The 22,915-nt window shown below is 47.5% G+C and overlaps 2 protein-coding genes across 2 annotated transcripts in view; one reads left to right on the top strand and one right to left on the bottom strand.

Moving 5' to 3' along the window:
- The window catches only part of LOC117470118 (vacuolar protein sorting-associated protein 13C-like), a gene marked incomplete at its 5' end in the record, with an annotated part of 75,706 nt that extends 74,421 nt beyond the window's left edge, over positions 1-1,285 (top strand). The window contains 2 exon segments of the mRNA XM_034114669.1: positions 199-273; positions 526-1,285. Of these exon segments, the coding sequence (XP_033970560.1) occupies positions 199-273; positions 526-621 (171 nt within the window).
- A 1,815-nt stretch (positions 1,286-3,100) lies between these two features.
- On the bottom strand, positions 3,101-22,098 carry LOC117470117 (EMILIN-1-like). Its single transcript, XM_034114668.1, is given in 14 exon segments — positions 3,101-4,197; positions 5,137-5,271; positions 5,416-5,532; positions 5,710-5,901; positions 8,505-8,753; positions 8,993-9,241; positions 10,661-10,979; positions 11,360-12,149; positions 12,151-12,482; positions 12,561-12,734; positions 12,932-13,212; positions 13,964-14,136; positions 14,249-14,371; positions 21,534-22,098. Coding segments are annotated over 14 exon segments (3,612 nt in total). The 5' UTR covers positions 21,689-22,098; the 3' UTR covers positions 3,101-3,874.
- Between the last annotated feature and the right edge of the window lie 817 nt (positions 22,099-22,915).

The raw sequence follows: 22,915 nt of genomic DNA, 5'->3' as shown, positions 1-22,915 counted from the left end.
GTCTGTCTGTCTCTCACTTGTCTGTCTGTCTGTCTCTCACCTGTCTGTCTGTCTGTCTCTCACCTGTCTGTCTCTCACCTGTCTGTCTCTCACCTGTCTGTGTCTCACCTGTCTGTCTCTCACCTGTCTGTCTCTCACCTGTCTGTCTCTCACCTGTCTGTCTCTCACCTGTCTGTGTCTCACCTGTCTGTCTATCAGGATCAGAAGGGGGGGTTTCAGAGAGACAGTCAGCCGGTGAGGCGTCTCCAGCTCAGAGACTCTGACAGCGCTCAGGTAACATCAACACACCTATAACCATTCATAACACTGGTAATACTGTACACAATAACGTGTGTGTGTGTGTGTGTGTGTGTGTGTGTGTGTGTGTGTGTGTGTGTGTGTGTGTGTGTGTGTGTGTGTGTGTGTGTGTGTGTGTGTGTGTGTGTGTGTGTGTGTGTGTGTGTGTGTGTGTGTGTGTGTGTGTGTGTGTGTGTGTGTGTGTGTGTGTGTGTGTGTGTGTGTGTGTGTGTGTTGCCACGGTAACAGAAGCTGCAGACTGTGATCTCCGAGGCTCAGGTGAGGCAGCGGCAGCACAGCATGAAGAGGCAGAAATCACAGCGCTTCCTGCCAGTCAAGCAGTGACATCACTTCCTGTTTACACCGAGACATCACTTCCTGTTTACACACCATCCCGATCACAAACACTGAATCTGAAGATGTAAACATGATGTCTGCAGGCTCACTGTCAGGGTTCATATGGTTTGGGGGGGGTTTGTCCCTGCTCTTTGTCTGCAGGCTCACTGTCAGGGTTAATATGGTTTGGGGGGGGGTTTGTCCCTGCTCTTTGTCTGCAGGCTCACTGTCAGGGTTAATATGGTTTGGGGGGGGGGTTTGTCCCTGCTCTTTGTCTGCAGGCTCACTGTCAGGGTTAATATGGTTTGGGGGGGGGTTTGTCCCTGCTCTTTGTCTGCAGGCTCACTGTCAGGGTTAATATGGTTTGGGGGGGTTTGTCCCTGCTCTTTGTCTGCAGGCTCACTGTCAGGGTTAATATGATTTGGGGGGGGGTTTGTCCCTGCTCTTTGTCTGCAGGCTCACTGTCAGGGTTAATATGGTTTGGGGGGGGGTTTGTCCCTGCTCTTTGTCTGCAGGCTCACTGTCAGGTGTCAAATGAAGCCATGAAAACACGTTGCACTATACTAATGAATGTTCCTCGTCAGATTATTAAAGAGATGTGTTTATCTATGAAAATATACAATCTGATTGTTAATGATCAATAAATGAAGTTCCTTCCTGTTTACAAACTCAATCACTGTCTTTATTTTGTAATCCTGAAACCAGAACACTGTTTACATCCTGATGATGTTTAAATGTTTGTGATGAGAGCGAGACAGCTGTGTGAGTAAATATTTAAGGTAGACCCTGTACTGCAGTACTCTGGACTCTGTTTCTCCCCCGAGCGGATCGGATGGACTGAAGACGTTCAGAAGAGTTACTAAACTGTTTGATGACTCCTCTGAGTTTCCAGATGACTGTTGACTGGACCTGTGTCTGGACCTGTGTCTGGACCTGTGTCTGGACCTGTGTCTGGACCTGTGTCTGGATCTGTGTCTGGATCTGTGTCTGGACCTGTGTCTGGACCTGTGTCTGGATCTGTGTCTGGACCTGTGTCTGGACCTGTGTCTGGACCTGTGTCTGGACCTGTGTCTGGATCTGTGTCTGGATCTGTGTCTGGACCTGTGTCTGGACCTGTGTCTGGACCTGTGTCTGGACCTGTGTCTGGACCTGTGTCTGGATCTGTGTCTGGATCTGTGTCTGGACCTGTGTCTGGACCTGTGTCTGGACCTGTGTCTGGACCTGTGTCTGGATCTGTGTCTGGACCTGTGTCTGGACCTGTGTCTGGACCTGTGTCTGGATCTGTGTCTGGACCTGTGTCTGGATCTGTGTCTGGACCTGTGTCTGGATCTGTGTCTGGACCTGTGTCTGGACCTGTGTCTGGACCTGTGTCTGGACCTGTGTCTGGACCTGTGTCTGGATCTGTGTCTGGGGGCTGGATATTTAAGCAATAGCCCACGACAGGCCGTGGTATATGGTCATTATATCACAGCTAAGGGACGTGGTTCGGCCCACGCGTCGGGCCGAACCACGTCCCTTAGCTGTGATATAATGACCATATATCATGGCCTGAAGTGAGCTATTGCTTTTATAAAACGGTTACCAAGTGTGGCAATATGAAAGAAGAATACACACTCTAATTTAAATAGTTATTATTAGTAAATAATGATGTTCAAAATAAAATAGTCCCTCCATTGCCTTCTGCGAGGTGGTTGCTATGCAACAACACTAACAGGTAGCGAACATATTAGACAGAGAGCGTTGATCCATTATTTGGCTATTTATTTACATTCATCTGTATGTTGCTGTTTATTGTGCACCCACTGAAAACCTGTCCAGCATCAGCAGCATGGCTTACGTGGTTACTTGTATAGGCGGAGGTTGTTCTAGGCTGTTCTTTGGCGTGGAGAGAATATTGCTCCACTTTCTCCGGTCCCTGAGATTGGGCTTCCAGTAGCTCTGGAGAGAGCTTTCTCACCTGAGGCCACTAACGCTCATCATTTCTCTGCTTTGCTTCAAGACCCGCATCAGAAAGCTTTTGAATGGTGGTACCTTTCCAGTTGGTCTACCTGCTCTTCACGTAGCTCTGCAGGTCGTCCTTTAGGTGCTCTCTGGAGATAGGCACTGCTCAATCCACTCCTCCATAGTGAGACCCCCCCCCCCTCAATCCACTCCTCCATAGTGAGACCCCCCCCCCTCAATCCACTCCTCCATTATACCTTACATGTTTCCATCTTATGCTTTGTAAGTTTGTTTCGTAACGGACTAAATGTAACAGTTGTAACGGTTGTAGCTTTTCTCAGACGCGGAGGGATACTGACTTGTGAAAAGTAACTACAATTCTACCTGTGATATACGCTCATTATATCACGGCTAAGAACCAATCAGATTGCTTGTTTTGACTTGTCCATTTTATAAGTACATATTAAATAATATATATATATATAATATATATAATAATATTAAGCTGACCACCAGACCTGCGGGAAAGAAGAAGAATGTAACAGACGTGGTTCACTCGTGTTTAATGACAGTGAGATATTAATCTTACAAAGAGTGACGTGTATCAGAATAAAGTTTCTTAAGTACATGTGCTTTAAATATCTGTCCTTCAGTAACTGAGATAAAATACTTCATTCATAATAACCAGTTCTTACCGTCAGATTAAATATCTGTGTTTAGTTTAAAACTGTGACATCGCTGCAGGTTTCTCATTTCATCAGGTACTGCAGTACTTTGTAATACTTGGAGTATATGCTGTTGAAGAAAACTTCAAACTGTAATGTGTTTGTTTACAGGGTCAGGAATACAGAGCTGCTTTTCCCTCTATAAAGTCTTTATAAAGACAGCGTGGTCTGGGGGGGGGCATCTTTCTGTCCAGCTCCCAGTCCTCCTCATCATCCTCATCATCATCCTACAGAGTTCATCAGATCCCCCCCCCACCCCAGCTCTGTTTAAAACATCTGCTCTTCTCTTAATAAAGTCTCTATAAAGACAGAGTTGTCTGCATGGGGGGGGGATGGCGACAAGCGTCCATCTTTCCGCCCACCCCCTCCTCATCATCATCAGAAGTTCATCAAAGGTCCGGATCAAAGATCTGGGTCAGGGGTCCGGATCAAAGGTCCGGGTCAGGGGTCCGGATCAAAGGTCCGGATCAAAGGTCCGGGTCAGGGGTCCGGATCAAAGGTCCGGATCAAAGGTCCGGGTCAGGGGTCCGGATCAAAGGTCCGGGTCAGGGGTCCGGATCAAAGGTCCGGATCAGCGGTCCGGATCGAGGTCTGGATCAGCGGTCCTCGTACAGCAGGGAGCCGCTGAAGATGGTGAGCGGCTCCGCAGAGTGGGCCAGCCTCCCCGTCACCAGGTCCACGCACACCGTGTCCTGGCTCTGCAGCGGCAGGATGAGGCTGAACACGGCCAGCGACCCGGGGGGGGTTCTGGTCTCGGCCACCGGGTTGTTCTCCAGGCCTTCGGGCTGGTAGCCTCCCGAGTCCACCCGGGCCATGCCATAGTTGGACTTGGACAGAACCGCCTCGATCTTCTCGTTCTTATAACCCGTCAGGACGGCGCTGAAGAAGTAGTGTCCGTCTACGGGGGCCGTGAACACACCTGGGGGGGGGGCACACACACATAGTTAATGGTGTTAGCACACAGAACACATTGGCAACAGTTGTTTCATAATGGTGAATCTAAATCTTATGAATTCAAACTTCCTCAAACAGATTTTTATAGATACTTACAAGTTTCTAACAAAAGTTAAAAAGCGCTCTCAAATTGAGCTTTTTCTCAAAGAGATACAATCCATCCATAATAGTAAGAAAATAATCTCCAAATTATACATCATATTTTCTTCTATGGACTCCAACAACACCTTCAAGTTTTATTTATAAAGCACATTTAAAAGCGATTTTTGGTCGAGCCAAAGTGCTGTACATAAAAACACATTACTACAATCACAATAAAAGACAATAAATTACAACAGATATATATAAAAAATAAAACAAAACACAAGGAAAAGTCAGGAGTCGTGCTCCGCTCTGACTAGAAGGCCAGAGAGAAGAAGTGTGTTTTTAGTGATGATTTAAAACCCCCTAGGGTCTGGGCCGACCTCACATGGAGGGGCAGAGTGTTCCAGAGCCTCGGGCCAGCTGCTGAGAAGGCTCGGTGCCCTCGGGTTTTGAGCCTTACCTTACATGTAAAAAACAAGTGGGGACTGAAAAAGGCACAACCATCATTCCTGAAACCTTGGAGCAGGTGTGTGAAGGAGCACACTTAGTGACCAAACATCTGGAGAGAGTTTACATGGAAAGTTATAACAAGATATTTCAGAACCCCACAAGTGACAGATGGAATCAAACGGGCTCGGATAAATGCTGGAGGAAATAATCCCACCCAGATTCTGTGGTCCTGCCCCAACTGAGTGAAAACTGGAAGGATGTATTCCTCTCAAGGAAGTTTTTCAGTACGAAGTCAGACTACAGTATGTGGAGAAACAGTGATAGCGTTCAGCAGGAGAACCTGCAGCAGAACCTGCCGAGTCATGTTTACCTGTCTTCGGGTCGTAGAAATCTCCTTCGTTGACAAAGGTCTTATCAAAGACGATGGTTCCGGCTCGCTCCATGGGAACCGTAAGAGCAGCGGAGAACGCCAGTCTGGGAACGTGAGCGTCACCCCCGGGACGTCCTGAACAAACAAACAGGAAACACATCAAGGTTACAGATTATTCTGTTTCCATGGTTACTGCTGTTGCTAATGATGTTAGCACACAAAGAGACCCTGCCAAAAACAGGACATATAAAGTATATTTCTATAACATATCTGGCCTACCATGAGACCCTGTCTCTCCAGGTCGTCCTGGAGGTCCCAGAGGCCCTCGGGGACCCGGCAGCCCGTTAAAGCCTCTCTCTCCGGAGGGTCCTGGGGGTCCTTGGGGTCCTGGCAGGCCTGTGGATGATATGAACTGTTGATTAAAAAACGGTGTCTCATTGGAGGGCCTCTTTAAGATGTTCCTCTCGGTTCCTTCAGTAACTGAAGGTGGACAGTCATCAGGACGCTCAGCAGCTGCAGTAAACCACAGAGAGAAGCACAGAAACAGAAAGACGAGGAGAAACAGACACTCACTGTTCAGGTCTCGCTCCGAGGAGGTCTGCATCTCCTTGAAGACCTGGTTCACGCTCGAGTTCAGGTTCTTCATCCTGCTGTAGACATCCTCCTGGTTCTTCTGAATGTAGTCCAAGATTCCTCCGTGATGGACCACTGACTCATTCAGACCAGAAACACACGTCCACAAGCTGGAGACATGTCGGTTCAGACCTGAACACAACACGTCAAAACAAGGGGAACAACACGTCAAAACACAGGTCAAAACACAGGTCACAACACGTCAAAACACAGGTCACAACACGTTAATACACAGGTCACAACACGTTAATACACAGGTCACAACACGTCAAAACACAGGTCACAACACGTCAAAACACAGGTCACAACACGTTAATACACAGGTCACAACACGTTAATACACAGGTCACAACACGTCAAAACACAGGTCACAACACGTCAAAACACAGGTCACAACACGTCAAAACACACGTCAAAACACAGGTCACAACACAGGTCACAACACAGGTCACAACACGTTAATACACACGTCAAAACACAGGTCACAACACATCAAAACACAGGACACAACACGTCAATACATGGGGTAAAACATGTCAATACACAGGACACAACACGTCAAAACACAGGTCACACCATGTCAATACACGGGACACAACACGTCAATACATGGGGTAGAACACGTCAAAACATGGGACACGACACGTCAAAACATGGGACACGACACGTCAAAACATGGGACACGACACGTCAAAACATGGGAGACGACACGTCAAAACATGGGACACGACACGTCAAAACATGGGACACGACACGTCAAAACATGGGACACGACACGTCAACACATGGGACACGACACGTCAACACATGGGAGACTACATGTCAACACATGGGACATGACACGTCAACACATGGGAGACTACACGTCAAAACATGGGACATGACACGTCAACACATGGGAGACGACACGTCAACACATGGGAGACTACATGTCAAAACATGGGAGACGACACGTCAAAACATGGGACACGACACGTCAACACATGGGAGACGACACGTCAAAACATGGGACACGACACGCCAAAACACAGGACACTACACGTCAAAACATGGGACACGACACGCCAAAACATGGGACACGACACGTCAACACATGGGACACGACACGTCAAAACATGGGACACGACACGTCAAAACATGGGACACGACACTTCAACACATGTGAGACGACACGTCAAAACATGGGACACGACACGTCAACACATGGGACACGACACGCCAAAACATGGGACACGACACGTCAACACATGGGAGACGACACGTCAAAACATGGGACACGACACGCCAAAACATGGACACGACACTTCAACACATGTGAGACGACACGTCAACACATGGGACACGACACGCCAAAACATGGGACACGACACGTCAACACATGGGAGACGACACGTCAAAACATGGGACACGACACGCCAAAACATGGGACACGACACGTCAAAACATGGGACACGACACGTCAACACATGGGACACGACACGTCAACACATGGGAGACGACACGTCAAAACATGGGACATGACACGTCAACACATGGGAGACGACACGTCAAAACATGGGACACGACACGTCAAAACATGGGACACGACACGTCAAAACATGGGACACGACACGTCAACACATGGGAGACGACACGTCAAAACATGGGACACGACACGTCAAAACATGGGACACGACACGTCAACACATGGGACACGACACGTCAAAACATGGGACACGACACGTCAACACATGGGAGACGACACGTCAAAACATGGGACACGACACGCCAAAACATGGGACACGACACATCAACACATGGGACACGACACAGGACACGACACGCCAAAACATGGGACACGACACGCCAAAACATGGGACGCGACACGCCAAAACATGGGACACGACACGTCAACACATGGGAGACGACACGTCAAAACATGGGACACGACACGCCAAAACATGGGACACGACACGTCAAAACATGGGACACGACACGTCAACACATGGGAGACGACACGTCAACACATGGGACACGACACGTCAAAACATGGGACACGACACGTCAACACATGGGAGACGACACGTCAAAACATGGGACACGTCACGTCAACACATGGGACACGACACGTCAAAACACGGGACACGACACGTCAAAACACGGGACACGACACGTCAACACATGGGACACGACACGTCAAAACACGGGACACGACACGTCAAAACACAGGACACGACACGTCAAAACATGGGACACGACACGCCAAAACATGGGACACGACACGTCAAAACATGGGACACGACACGTCAACACATGGGACACGACACGTCAACACATAGGAGACGACACGTCAAAACATGGGACACGACACGTCAACACATGGGAGACGACACGTCAAAACATGGGACACGACACGACAAAACATGGGACACGACACGTCAAAACATGGGACACGACACGTCAAAACATGGGACACGACACGTCAAAACATGGGACACGACACGTCAAAACACGGGACACGACACGTCAAAACACGGGACATGACACGTCAACACATGGGACACGACACGTCAAAACACGGGACACGACACGTCAAAACACGGGACACGACACGTCAAAACACAGGACACGACACGTCAACACATGGGAGACGACACGTCAAAACACAGGGGTTAGGACTTAGAAGGGTCAAAGGTTAAAGGGTAAGGGTGTCAGCTAAGGGATGAATAAGATCTGCTGAGATAAAGCACCATCACCTTCCTTGATGTTGAGGATGGACATGGAGACGCCGTCCAGCCGGCTGCAGACGCCCTCCAGCTTGGACAGCCTCTTCTCCAGCCCGTCTCCGGACCTCCTGCAGTCACCCACCTCCACCAGCAGGGTGCTGTCGACCCGCCGGACGTCCTGCTCCACCCCCTGCAGGCGGACCTGGCTCTCCTCGATGTGCTCCCTCACCTCCTGCTGGATCTTGTCCAGCTCAGAGATGATCTTGTCCTTTGTGTTTCCTGTCAGAGAATCAGAATCAGGTGTATCACCAGGTAGGTTGACACGTACCAGGAATTTGACTTGGTGTCAAGTTGCATACATAAAAGTAAAACAGAAATGAAAAACGCAGATAGAGAACTATATTAAAAAAACTATAATACATTTTTTTATAAAAATTATAAAAAATATAGCAAACTATAGCAGTATTTAGAGTTTAGAGTTCAGAGAAGCAGCAGAGAGTGGGCTTCACTAGACTCACCGAGGTCTGTGAGGACGCTGCCGTGCTTCTGCACCGTGTGCTGGAGCCCCTTCAGGGAGTCGTTGATGGAGCGGAAGGTCAGGACGGCCTCCGACAGCTCCGCCTGCAGCGTCTTCAGCTGGTTGTTGTTGACCGAGCCTCCGATCACACTGTGGCCATCTAAAGGCTTCTCAGCACCCAACCCGGGTCTGATGGAGCCACCAGAACCTCCAGAACCTCCGGAACCACCAGAACCACCAGAACCACCACCTGTTGGGAGTTTAGTTTGACAATAAACTCATATTTTGAAGAAATGTTCACAGATATTAAAAGCACCTGAATACGTCTTCTAGGCTGCGTCTCAGGTCGATTAAATGGAATCCTTGCGTCCCTCACTTGCGTGGTTTCCCTGCGTTTAGTCCCTCCCACCAGGAAGCATGGAGAGACGCAAGGAAACCACGAGAAGCAGGGAAATGAGTTTTAAGAGCAATGGGACGTCCTTTCCTCCGGAGCGTCACGTGAAGCCACGTCCGTTTGTGATGACGCTGCACAGCTGATCGTCTGACAGCAGCTCTGTCCCCGTTGTTTTCACAAACACCCCGGCCTCTGTTAGTACACATTTACTGACACAAACATTTGTATCATCTGTTGTAGACCCAAATACATTAAATAAGAACTCATTCTCAAAAAAGATAAACGCCATTCTTAAAATGTATAAACGAACAATAGTTGGATTAATATTGATTAGAGTGCACAATAGAAATAAAATAACTCAGAGAAGAAAGAGAGATATGTTATCTATCAAAACCCAGTTAGATTAACATTCATTGGATTGCATACTTTGTCTGTTTGTGTGGATATGTAGCACATTAACATGTTAAATAGCACTTAATGACTGACTGAATGGAAATGACAATAAATGAAAATGTAAAACGAAAAAGCGATCACGAAAATGTTTCCAATAAATGAATAAAATGATTTTTGTCCACTTTGTTGTTCAGATATATCACATATTTGTAACTGAATGATGCATTCATTGAAACAGAACACAGTATGAACTGAGGAGTGAGTCCCGTGAGTTTCATGTGTTTTCTTCACTCCGCTGGGAAACTGCTCTCATGTCAAGAAGCATCAGATCAGTGCGCTGCATCGTCCAATCAGTGAGCGATACACAGTAAGGGGGCGGGGCGAGTGGCTGAGGATTTCACCGGAGGATGGTCTGGTGGTTCCTCCATTATCGCTCCTCCATTATCGCTCCTCGCTCCTCCGGCAGAAATAAGAGCCATGGGACGCTACTCAAGATGGCGCAGACAAATCAACTTATACCGAGGACCGACGAGCGAGGAAATGAAAATAGTCGACCTGAGACGCAGCCCTATAGCCACCGAAATAACCGAAGATAACCGAGTACCAACAGTTACATCCCTTTGTATCAAGTTCTGAAAACTTCTATTGGTTTTCCTCACAGCCGATCAATGCAAGCGTTCTTTGATTCGTTGCGATATGGGATTGAGCGTGGTATAAATTATGTAAAACCTCTCTACATGATAAGGGGGGTTCTGAGTTTTCATTATTTTTGGACATTAATACGAATTTTGATGTATTCGGTTCTGAAACCGTCTTTGTAAACGGGTAAGCAAGAGTAACTTTGGGGATGGGGTTCAAAGAGCTCTCATGTGATTGGCTGACCTGTGGTCGTACCCGGACAGCTGCACCTCCTGACGTCGTCCCACAGCATGCGGACATCGTCCTCCAGTTGTGAACACATCTGGGAGCATCCTTCTCTGCCGGAGTCCAGCCGGGTCTGCAGTCTGTTGATGTGGATCTGCATAAGCCCCAGTGCATCCTGGGAGAGGTTCTTCAGTCGTCGCAGCTCGTCCTCCACCTTCCCGCACAGCACGCAGTCGTGGCCCAGCATCTCCACCTCCGTCACGATGCGGTTGAAGTTCTCACCGTGATCCCCGGTCAGAGCCTTGATCTGATGAACATCATGGCTCAGGTCCACAACCTCAGGAGGAAAAAACGTTTATGATCATCGCAGCGACAGCATACTGATAGACCATCATCATCCTCACCACCATCACCACCATCATCATCATCATCATCATCATCATCACCACCACAATCATCACCATCATCATCATCACCACCATCATCATCATCACCACCATCACCACCATCATCATCATCACCATCACCATCACCACCATCATCACCACCACCATCACCATCACCATCACCATCATCACCATCACCACCATCACCATCACCACCACCATCACCATCACCATCATCACCATCACCATTACCATCACCATCATCACCATCACCATCACCATCATCATCATCATCATCACCATCACCATCAGACTCGTGGTCAGACCTCACCTTGTTCTGCAGAGAGTCTCCAGACACCGACAGGTCTTTGAGTTCTGTGTTGAAGTGTCGGATCTGATCCTCGTTGGCGACGACTCTCCACTCCAAAGACTTCTCTGTGGTCCTTCCTCCTCCTGTGGATCCTCCTCCTGTCCCAGATAGTCCTCCTCCTGTGGATTCACCTCCTCTAGATCCCCCTCCTCCTTCAGATCCCCCTTCTCCTGTAGATCCACCTCCTGTAGACCCACCTCCTGTGGATCCTCCTCCTGTGGATCCTCCTCCTGTGGATCCTCCTCCTGTGGATCCTCCTCCTGTAGATCCACCTCCTGTCCCAGATAGTCCTCCTCCTGTGGATCCTCCTCCTGTGGATTCACCTCCTCTAGATCCCCCTCCTCCTTCAGATCCCCCTTCTCCTGTGGATCCACCTCCTGTAGATCCACCTCCTCTAGATCCCCCTCCTCCTTCAGATCCCCCTTCTCCTGTGGATCCACCTCCTGTAGATCCTCCTCCTCTAGATCCTCCTCCACCTTCTGATCCTCCACAGCTGCAGTCCTCCAGCCTCCGGGTCGTGGTGTTCATTATGTTCTCCAGGTTCCTCAGCCTCTGGTCTTGGTGGCTCAGCTGGTCCTTCAGCAGCCCCACATCCAGCTCCACGTCTGAGACCCTGAAGGCCTGGTCATCAAACCGGTCAAGGAACACGCTCAGGTGGTTGTCCAGGATATCAGTCCTCTGCACGGTGCTGTTGACCCGCCGCTCCAGGTCCTTCAGCCGGTGGTCCAGTCGACCCTCCATCACAACTACCCCCCCGGTCCCCAACCCCTGATCCCCCACCGCCCCCTGATCCTCTGCTGCCGCCGTCCACAGTGTTGCCTCCCCCCCCGCTGAGGTCCTTGTCCAGCCTAGTCTGTAGAAGGTCCAGGTTCTCGGAGGCCGAACTGATCTTCCGCTCAGCGTCAGAGACCCGGTCTCGGAGGTGGTTCATGGTGTCGCAGCACCCCCGCAGTCGCACCACTTCGCGTTGCAGCCCGTCCAGGTTCTGGCGGTACCGAGAGTCCGTGTCACTGAGCTTCTTCTCCAGAGCTGCGATGCGCTCGCGGCCCTCCCTCTGCTGTCGGCGCAGATCTTCCACACCGGCCTGAAAAACAGGGTTCATGGTTTGATTTGAATGTTTCATTGGTACTGGATGGATGGCTCCTTAACGGAGGACTGATACCTGACAGGAGGAGCAGGACAGCGAAACCCTCCTCTCCAGCTCCTGGAGGATCTCTGCTTTCAGGGAGTCCATCTTCCACCCGCTCAGACCCCCTCCGGACGGACCTGCCTCCAGCTCGTCTCCCTTCCCGTTCACCAGGTGGTTGTTGATGCTGACCAGCGTTTTATCATGAGCCTGTTGGAGCAAACACACTTTAGACCAGATCCAGTACAGTACCATCTCTGCTCCTCCTGGTCTGCAGGACCTCTTTAAATATTGAGCTACATTAAGTGGATCTGTCTTTGTTTCATTAGCTGTAATACAGTTTATCGTATTGTCGTATCGTATTAAATCAGTGATGGCTTCCAATATAAAGAGCCTTGCTGACTCGCCTGTGTGCGGTTGTCCAGCTGGTCCAGTTTGGTCTGGATGCTGTGGATGGTCTCTTTAATCTCCGGCTGAGCGGCGTCCGCCGGGTTCCTCCCGCCTGAAGAAGAACCTCCTGAAGAGGAACCTCCTGAAGAGGAACCTCCTGAAGAAGAACCTCCTGAAGAAGAACCTCCTGAAGAAGGACCTCCTCCGGTGTTTAGGCTGGCCTGGAGGTCCTGCAGGTTTTTGTTCAGACTCTGGATCTTCTCCTCGAGCTGTCTCATCCTCTCATCTTCTACCCGACCTGAGAGAACAGGAAGTAGATCATTAAGGGGCTGCTGATACCCGACGCTTACTGATGTGTTTCTGCTTTCTGTTATTTTAATCATCATGCTATTTTTAGGCATATATTTTGGGTCTCAGATATATACAAATATATAAAAAACACGTCTATGATGTGTTTTGCTTAAAATACCAAACAGATCATGCATTTTAGAAATCCCTCATATCCCTCTGTTTCAGCCTGTTAGAGAAACGCTGATTTTGTGACTGTGGCTGCTGGCCCCGCCCCCTTAGAGCTGATGGCCCCGCCCCTTTTTGAGCATGGCAAGGCAAGCAGTGAGCTTTACTATACTACAAAGACAACTAATTATTATAAAACTAAAACTAAATATATATATTTATTTTTACATTGTAATGCAAAACACCCTGTTCCTTTAATTCAGTGCTTTAAAATACATTTTGTAGTTTCTTTTCATTTAAAATCTTTGAAGTAAGCTTGGGGGACACAAAGGGAACCCGAAAATGTGTTTTCTCAAAGTTTTAAGTAATCCACTACCAGATGTTATGATCAAAAATCTCTCCAGTATAGGTTAGCTCTGAGTGTTAGCGATGCTAATGTAAACACAAACCATATTACTTCCAGAACACGTCGTTCAAAGAGAGAGGGTTTTGTTTCCTGACTCTCCGGGGACACGTATGTTCATGATAGGAGACCTTTAATTCAATACTACAAACAAACATGGATAATCATTAGACGAATGTGATCCCCTCACCAGCTTGTCCTCCAGTGGGTCTGGATGTAGATCCCGCCCCCCCGCCCGGTGACGGTCCTGATCCCGGACCCTCGCCACAGTCCAACCCGCTGTAACCATGGCAACACTTCCACTCCAGCGCCGTGGCCATCTTGTAGGCGACTTTGTACCGCGGCCTCATGAAGGTCCGGTACCTACAAAGAGGGAAGACATGCTGGATCTATGTGTGTGTGTGTGTGTGTGTGTGTGTGTGTGTGTGTGTGTGTGTGTGTGTGTGTGTGTGTGTGTGTGTGTGTGTGTACTCACAGCACTGCCCTGCTGCACTGCCCCCCCCACCCACAGGGATGATACTCTGGCTTCACGTAGGTCTCCACTCCGTCCTCCACCACACAGCTCACCGTCTTTGTCACCACGAACGCACACCAGTTCCTGTTACACACACACACACACACACACACACACACACACACACACACACACACACACACACACACACACACACACACACACACACACACACACACACACACACACACACACACACACACACACACACACACACACACACACACCATCAGGTGTCTGGGTAGTGTTGCAGCTTCATAAACACTCACAGGTCTCCTGAGGGCAGTTCTGTGATACACTTAGAGGGCAAGGAGAGGATGAAGAAGATGCCTGTGAAAGTACAACACACACATACACACACACACACACACACAGCCATGTGTCGGGGTGGGCTAAGGTCAGACTGAGCGTGTGCAGATGTTTTCCAGATGTTTCCAGAATCAGATGATGCTTCAGATATTTCAGAACAAACTGTGTCTTTAAAAATATGAAATGTGTAAACTCTGTGATTCACTAGAGTCTGTCGAGAGGCTTTTATTTTGAAAGAGCACTTCCTGCCACATGTTTCATTTTGTCTCACTGTTTGAGCTCTTCTGGGTTTTACGTCTGCACGAGTCTTCCTGTAATCACTTTTTTACACAATAACAAATGAAACACACAGTCTTGAAGTGTGTGTTCAGTAAATATGAATAGAGTTTCATGATTAAAAACATCTGCGGCCTGAACGCTGCGGGGACTGGAAGCACATTTCAGTTATGGTATTATATCTTATCTACTAAATGAAATGTATATAAAACAAGTTTAATTTACACACGTTTACATGTCCCACCGTCATGGGGTCGGCCATGTAAAGTAAATAGAGTTTGTTTTTTCTGGAAGCTTCTGGAACTCATTTCTTTCATTGAGGTGTTTGAATCCAACACACCATCAGCCAATCAGAGAGCAGGAGAACATCAATGTGTTCAAGGATTTTCTAACAGATTTACTCTTCAAACTGCAGAAAATCAAACATTTTCACACACACACACACACACACACACACACACACACACACACACACACACACACACACACACACACACACACACACACACACACACACACACACACACACATGATGTCACTGTTTTAACAGGAAATGAGTCATTTGGGTGTTTCAATTTGCTGCTCTAGTGCTAGACAGTGTGTGTGTGTGTGTGTGTGTGTGTGTGTGTGTGTGTTGTGTGTGTGTGTGTGTGTGTTTATCTCCTGATGTAGTACAGTCCTACCACAGTGTGTGACATACACACTGTGGTAGGACTGTACTACATCAGGACTCAGTAACCCTTCACCTCTGACAAACGTCAGGGGTATATTGTGATGTTATTATTATATATTCATGAACAATGATAGGATTCATCAGGACTCACTGACACTATCCTCCGTGTTTATGATGTCATAAAAGTGCGTCTGACGTGGGGTAACTAGAGTTGTCTGCACAGCGGACTACTGTGAGATCATGGAGGCGTACTGTGCTTTCTGAACATTAGGAAGTCATCCTGTAGCGCCGACACCATCATGGAGTCGAGAGAAAGTATTTTGATCTTCTTTTTAATTAGTGTTTGATTATTTTACTCCCATTGTGTTATTCTATATCAGGGGTGGGCAAACGTTTTGGCTCGGGGGCCACTATGAGTTTTAAAATGTGACAGACGGGCCGGGCCAGTAGCAGGCTGATATTGTGGTCTTTTATTTGTTTGTAGTCCTGCTTTAGTTTCTTTATTTTGTCCCATGAGTGTGCGCTGTGGAAGATTCCCATGTCGGCTAACTTTACCGAACAACGCTATTACATGTTGCAGTTGGAAACTGCCTTCAGTAGAAGCTGCTGGAACCCATCCTCCGAGTAAATCGCCAGACGTGCCGACACATCCTCATCACTCCACCGCTCCGATGATTTTCCTATTCTTATTGTTGCCATAATAACTGCTTTCACAAAAGTACTCTCGTTGGTGCGCTGGGCTAATAATGCCAGCAAATACAATGGCCGCTCCAAAAAAAAATTCAGAGTTAAACGGGCGTGGTTTGCATTCCGCACAGCCAATCAGACGTATGAACTATTTTCTCCCACTACAGTCCCTGCTCTCTAGCAGGGACTGAAAAGCGGGTCAGACGAACTAATTTGAACTACTTTAGTTCCTGGGGCTTTTTGGTGTGAACGCAAATATATCGTAGTTCTGATGAACTATTGTGGGAAAAGTACTCCGGTGTGAACGCGCCTATTGCGTCATCGTTTGCGTCATGACGTAACCGTTTACGTGCCTTCTTATGACCCACACAGCGTTTTACGTCACTGATTTTCTCCGCAACACCGCTCACAACATCATCAATAGAGGACTGCGTCGGGTAGTTTTTAATCATACGAAGCCAGAGTAACCCTAACTACTTCTCCAACCTTATACCTTTCTCCAGAGTGCCGTGGTGCAATAGCCGCGTTCACACCGCAGTACTTTTCCCACTTTAGTTCCGATATAGTTCCGAAATGTCGCGTTCACACCAAAAAGAGCCGGAACTAAAATGAGTTCATCAGAACCTTTTTACCCCCTTTTCCGTCCCTGCTAGAGAGCAGGTACTTTCGTGGGAGAAAAAGGTTCCTATGTCTGATTGGCTGGGCGGATTGCAAACCACGCCCCGTACAACTCCCAAAAAGTTTTGTGAAGCCGCCATTTTATTATCCTCGCATTAGCATTATTAGCATTAGCATTAGCCCAGCGCAGAAACGCAGAGAGACTAACTTATGACAACACAAAATAAAACATGGGAGCGGTGGAGATGAGGAGGTGTCGGCGTTCTGGCGATTTACTCTGAAGGCTTCAGTAGAAGCTGCTGGGAGTCCCAGCAGCTTCTACTGAAGCCTTCCCCAACTCCGGGGACTTCCTGCCGGGGACTCCGGGTGGCAGTATACGCCGTGAAGTGGTTTGCGGCCTGCCAGTAAACCCAAAGCAGAAGAAGAAGAAGTGACGTCAGCGGCTTCATTTGCCTAATCCTCCCTCAGGGACTTATTCCGGTGTGAACGTGATCTGTACTTAGTTTATGAGAACCAAAGAGTTCTCATGAACTAAGTTCTGATGAACCTTTGTGGGGAAAGTACTGCGGTGTGAACGCGCCTATTGTTTATTAATGTGTGCTTCAGATTACTGCCCGCTGCAGTGCTGCTCTTCCTCTTACTTGTGATGGCCACATGTAGCCCATGTATTGATCCGATGGCTGCAATAATACAAAACAACAGGAAAACGTCTGCCTCTTCACAATGGTCAATAACAGCGAACGGATGGTCATTAAAGTAAGGTCAAATAAACAGAATCACACTCAGCCTGGTTAGTGTTGCCTGACTTTATATAAGTGTTTTTTATAAGTGTGTGTTTGCGTTCTAGACACTTTGCTCAGCGCTACTCAGTTACAACTTGTACTCGCCGTACTCGCCTTAACTGTAATTGCTCAGGTTAATCTCGACCCCCTCCAATGTAAGCGTGACGTATTTGGATCTATCCGGGTTGCCGAGTGGGGCCAGCTGAGAGAATAGACCAGACTCCAGCAAAGGTCAATGTGTCTAGAGTGCGCCATCTAGTGGGATCAACTGAAATGCCGGGTATTGCAGGAAAAAGGCAAAATGAATGCGATCTTTACTATAATTTGGACAATTTTGTACCAATATTCGGCAGGCCGGATTCAAAAGCCCAACGGGCCGTATATGGCCCGCGGGCCTTAGTTTGCGTCATAGTGACGTAACGGTCATAGTGACGTAGCGGTCATAGTGACGTAGCGGTCATAGTGACGTAACGGACGTAACGGTCATAGTGACGTAGCGGTCATAGTGACGTAGCGGTCATAGTGACGTAACTCATGACGTAGTGACGTAACGGTCATAGTGACGTAGCGGTCATAGTGACGTAGCGGTCATAGTGACGTAACGGTCACAGTGACGTAACTAGTGACGTAGTGACGTAACTAGTGACGTAGTGACGTAACTAGTGACGTAGTGACGTAACAGTCATAGTGACGTAGCGGTCATAGTGACGTAGCGGTCATAGTGACGTAACTAGTGACGTAGTGACGTAACTAGTGACGTAGTGACGTAACGGTCATAGTGACGTAGCGGTCATAGTGACGTAACGCCCGGTCATAGTGACGTAGCGGTCATAGTGACGTAACGGTCACAGTGACGTAACTAGTGACGTAACGGTCATAGTGACGTAGCGGTCATAGTGACGTAACGGTCACAGTGACGTAACTAGTGACGTAGTGACGTAACGGTCATAGTGACGTAGCGGTCATAGTGACGTAACGCCCGGTCATAGTGACGTAGCGGTCATAGTGACGTAACGGTCACAGTGACGTAACTAGTGACGTAGTGACGTAACGGTCATAGTGACGTAGCGGTCATAGTGACGTAGCGGTCATAGTGACGTAACTAGTGACGTAGTGACGTAACGGTCATAGTGACGTAGCGGTCATAGTGACGTAGCGGTCATAGTGACGTAGCGGTCATAGTGACGTAACGGTCACAGTGACGTAACTAGTGACGTAGTGACGTCACTAGTGACGTAGTGACGTAACTAGTGACGTAGCGGTCATAGTGACGTAACGGTCATAGTGACGTAGCGGTCATAGTGACGTAGCGGTCATAGTGACGTAGCGGTCATAGTGACGTAACGGTCACAGTGACGTAACTAGTGACGTAGTGACGTAACGGTCATAGTGACGTAGCGGTCATAGTGACGTAATGCCCGGTCATAGTGACGTAGTGGTCATAGTGACGCAGCAGACGTAACGGTCATATTGACGTAGCGCTAGTGAGGTAGCGGTCATAGTGACGTAGCGGTCATAGTGACGTAACGGTCACAGTGACGTAACTAGTGACATAGTGACGTAGCGGTCATAGTGACGTAGCGGTCATAGTGACGTAGCGGTCACAGTGACGTAACTAGTGACATAGTGACGTAACGGTCATAGTGACGTAGCGGTCATAGTGACGTAGCGGTCATAGTGACATAGTGGACGTAACGGTCATATTGACGTAGCGCTAGTGACGTAGCGGTCATAGTGACGTAGCGGTCATAGTGACGTAGCGGTCACAGTGACGTAACTAGTGACATAGTGACGTAGCGGTCATAGTGACGTAACGGTCACAGTGACGTAACTAGTGACATAGTGACGTAGCGGTCATAGTGATGTAGCGGTCATAGTGACGTAGCGGTCATAGTGACGTAGTGGACGTAACGGTCATATTGACGTAGCGCTAGTGACGTAGCGGTCATAGTGACGTAGCGGTCATAGTAACGTAACGGCTCCCTCACACACACACACACACTCACTCAGCCTTATCTTTTCTCAGCCACGGCTCCGTGGATCTCCGCACACACACACACTCGGAGCTCAGGCTGTGAGTGTGTGTGAGCTCAGGCTGAGCTCTGCGGTGTCTCGCTGTCTCGCAGACCCCACGCAGCAACCAGGAAACAACAGCAGTAATCCAGCTCACACTGTCCCCTCCTCGCAGCAGCGAGCCCCGCAACGTCCCGCCAACACGGCACCCAGACCCCACGCAGCATTCTCCTCTGTTTGTCATTACTGGTGTCATTTTCTGGTTGCTAACAAACGCCATTGTAACACATAATCACACATCAGAGCACAGTGGGCTCATAGGGAGGGGGCTCATGGGTAGAGGAGCTCCAACAAGCCGTGTAGGACAGAGAGTGAATACACATACTACTGTATACAGAGATGCTGTATGAGAAACCAATGTGAGTTTGGAACATTGCACAATATAAATCTATTCTAGTAGACCTCAACAATGGAATTATGATCAGTAGAAATGGCCATGACATGGGACCTTTAAATTCAGTTTAGAGGTACTTTACTTGAGTATTTCCATGTTATGCTACTGTGTACTTCTACTCCACTACAGTTCAGAGGTACATGGTGTACTTGTACTCCACTACATGTATTTAATACCTTTAGTTACTTCACAGATGTGGATGAATGATGTGAAATATAATCAAGTGTTAAATCAGACTTTAGTTCCACCTGGAGTAAATCCACAAGCTACCCTGCAGTATACAAAGTCATTCAAACTAGCTGCACCTTTACCAGCTTTGAGAACACTTTCATGATCAATCATTATCAAACATATCAGGGACGTGCACAGGTACGGGCTAATGTTGCCCGGGCAACGGCCCGTTTGGCCTTTTTGGCTGACCTGCCCCTCTGGAGAGAGCGAGAGTTTGTTTTTCTTTTTTCTGTTGTGGCCGAATCAACATGATAAGCCCACACTTAGTATTGTAGCGTCTCGCTGCGCGAAACACACTTTGTCAGCGCTGTCATCTGCCGGTGCGTTAAGACCACCTCAGTGTCGGATTTTGGAAACTTAATTTTGAGTTGTCTCATCATGGCAGTTAGGGTATAAGGGACAAACCAGGGGACTTTACTTCCTCTTGATACCTTCGGTTATTTACTAAAAAACACCTAAATATAGCCTACTTGCTACTTGATCGCCCTCTCACGGGTGAACAGTTCACTGTCCCGCTTCATTGTAGGATTTCTGCCATCTCTACCACTTTAGTTTGACCATCTCTGTTATTAAGTTATGGAATACTAAATAAATAAGTAATTAGATACCTTACCGTTACTGCGCTCATAAAGAATGATAAGAATAAGAATAATGCGTATTGAACTGGTTTAATTAATTAGTGAGTTTATTTAAGGTAATTAGTTAGAGGCCCTATTTTATCAGTATGTATGTCTTCACAGCAGTTACAAAGGTCAAACTACATTAGAACAGAATTGTCCCCATTGTGTCTTTAATAGTTACTAACATTAGATATATTTGATGAGATATGGACCGCAAAACAAAAAATGTCCCTGGGTTTCATTTTTAAAATCAAGTCACCGAATGCAAGTAGTCGCCTTAGCTTATTTTGTTATGAGATGTGAATTACTGTTCAATTTAGTTGATGTAATAATCGTTTGGTTTCTTTTACATTAAAAACAAGTTACAATTTTCAAAAGGTCTTGTGTTTTTTATCGGTGGGGGGGGGCTTTTTCCAGTTTAGAGCAATAGCCCCTCCAAATGTCTGTGCACGTCCCTGAAACATATCATATATATTATTCTGAAATGATGAGTATTTTTTACTTTTCCTCCAGTACAGGATCTGATTACTGGTTCCTCCTCTGGTTAAAAGATGAAAATACTTTCCATGCGCGTGCAGCCTACCTGTGTCTGCTGGCGGCGCGAGCTCCCTGCGCGTGCCCTCCGGAGTACAGGCTGTAGGACGCGCGCTGCGGGATCGCGCTCCGTGCGTCCGCGCAGGTCCACAGCGCGAGCAGCAGCAGCAGCAGCGGGCGCGCGCAGTCCATTGCGCGCATCATGAGATCAGAGAGAGGCGCGAGGGTCCATCAGCCCCCCCCCGAAACTACCAGCCCATGTTCCGATCCAAACTCCACACACACACACACACACACACACACACACACACACACACACACACACACACACACACACACACACACACACACACACACACACACACACAGACACAGACACACACACTCTCTCACACACTCAGCTGGACCCCAAACTAAATGCCGCTGCTCCACCGCCTCTAATCCGTTTTTAATCCGTTTTTAATCCGTTTTTAATCCGGGTTAAATCCGGGTTTAGTCCGGGTTAAATCCCCCTGCAGTCCGGTATTAGCGGCTCTGACCCGGGTCTTTTAGTCCAGGGTCCGCTCGGTTTGTTCATCAGGAACTTTCCAGTGAAACAAAGAGAAGAAAACGTTGCGACAGACCCGGTCCTCCTCTTCATCACCGCCCCTCCTCTTCATCACTGACCCCGCCCACCTGAGGAGAAACCAGACACCCCCTTTCCCTTTCTACCCTTTATACACTCTTTAGTTTGATATATATACATATAGGCTACTTTATAGTTTTATATATATATATACATCAACTTTATATATACACTCTTTAGTTTTATATATATATATATATATATATATACATATACTTTATATATACACAGTCTTTAGTTGTATATATATACAGAGCTTGGAAGTAACTAAGTACATTTACTCAATTTTTAGATACTTGTACTTTACTTGAGTATCTCCATGTTATGCTACTGTGTACTTCTACTCTACAGTTCTAAATCCACAAGCTACCCTGCAGTACACAAAGTCATTCAGACTAGCTGCACCAGCTTTGAGAACACTTTCATGATCAATCATTATAAAACATATCATATATGGGCTAAAGACTTTTCTTTTTGCCGCTGCTTTTAATTGAACTACTCACATCTTAAACTGCACTGTAACTTTTAACTTTTATCCATGTATTTTTTCTTTTAATGTTTATTTTATTATCTTTTCTTTTTAATGACTGATTTTAAATGCCATTTTCATAATGTCTTCCATTTTTTGTAAAGCACTTTGAATTGCCTTGTGTTGAAAGGTGCTATATAAATAAACTTGCCTTGCCTTGCCTTGCCTATATATTATTCTGAAATGGACCAATCTGCACAATCACTACTTGTGTGTGTGTGTGTGTGTGCGTGTGCGTGTGCGTGTGGTGCTGGTGGTGTGTGTGTGTGTGTGTGTG

The sequence above is a fragment of the Trematomus bernacchii genome, unplaced genomic scaffold (genome assembly GCF_902827165.1).
Source record: "Trematomus bernacchii unplaced genomic scaffold, fTreBer1.1, whole genome shotgun sequence".
NCBI classification, from domain to species: Eukaryota; Metazoa; Chordata; class Actinopteri; order Perciformes; family Nototheniidae; genus Trematomus; species Trematomus bernacchii.
This window is presented reverse-complemented; position numbering and strand designations above follow the sequence as displayed.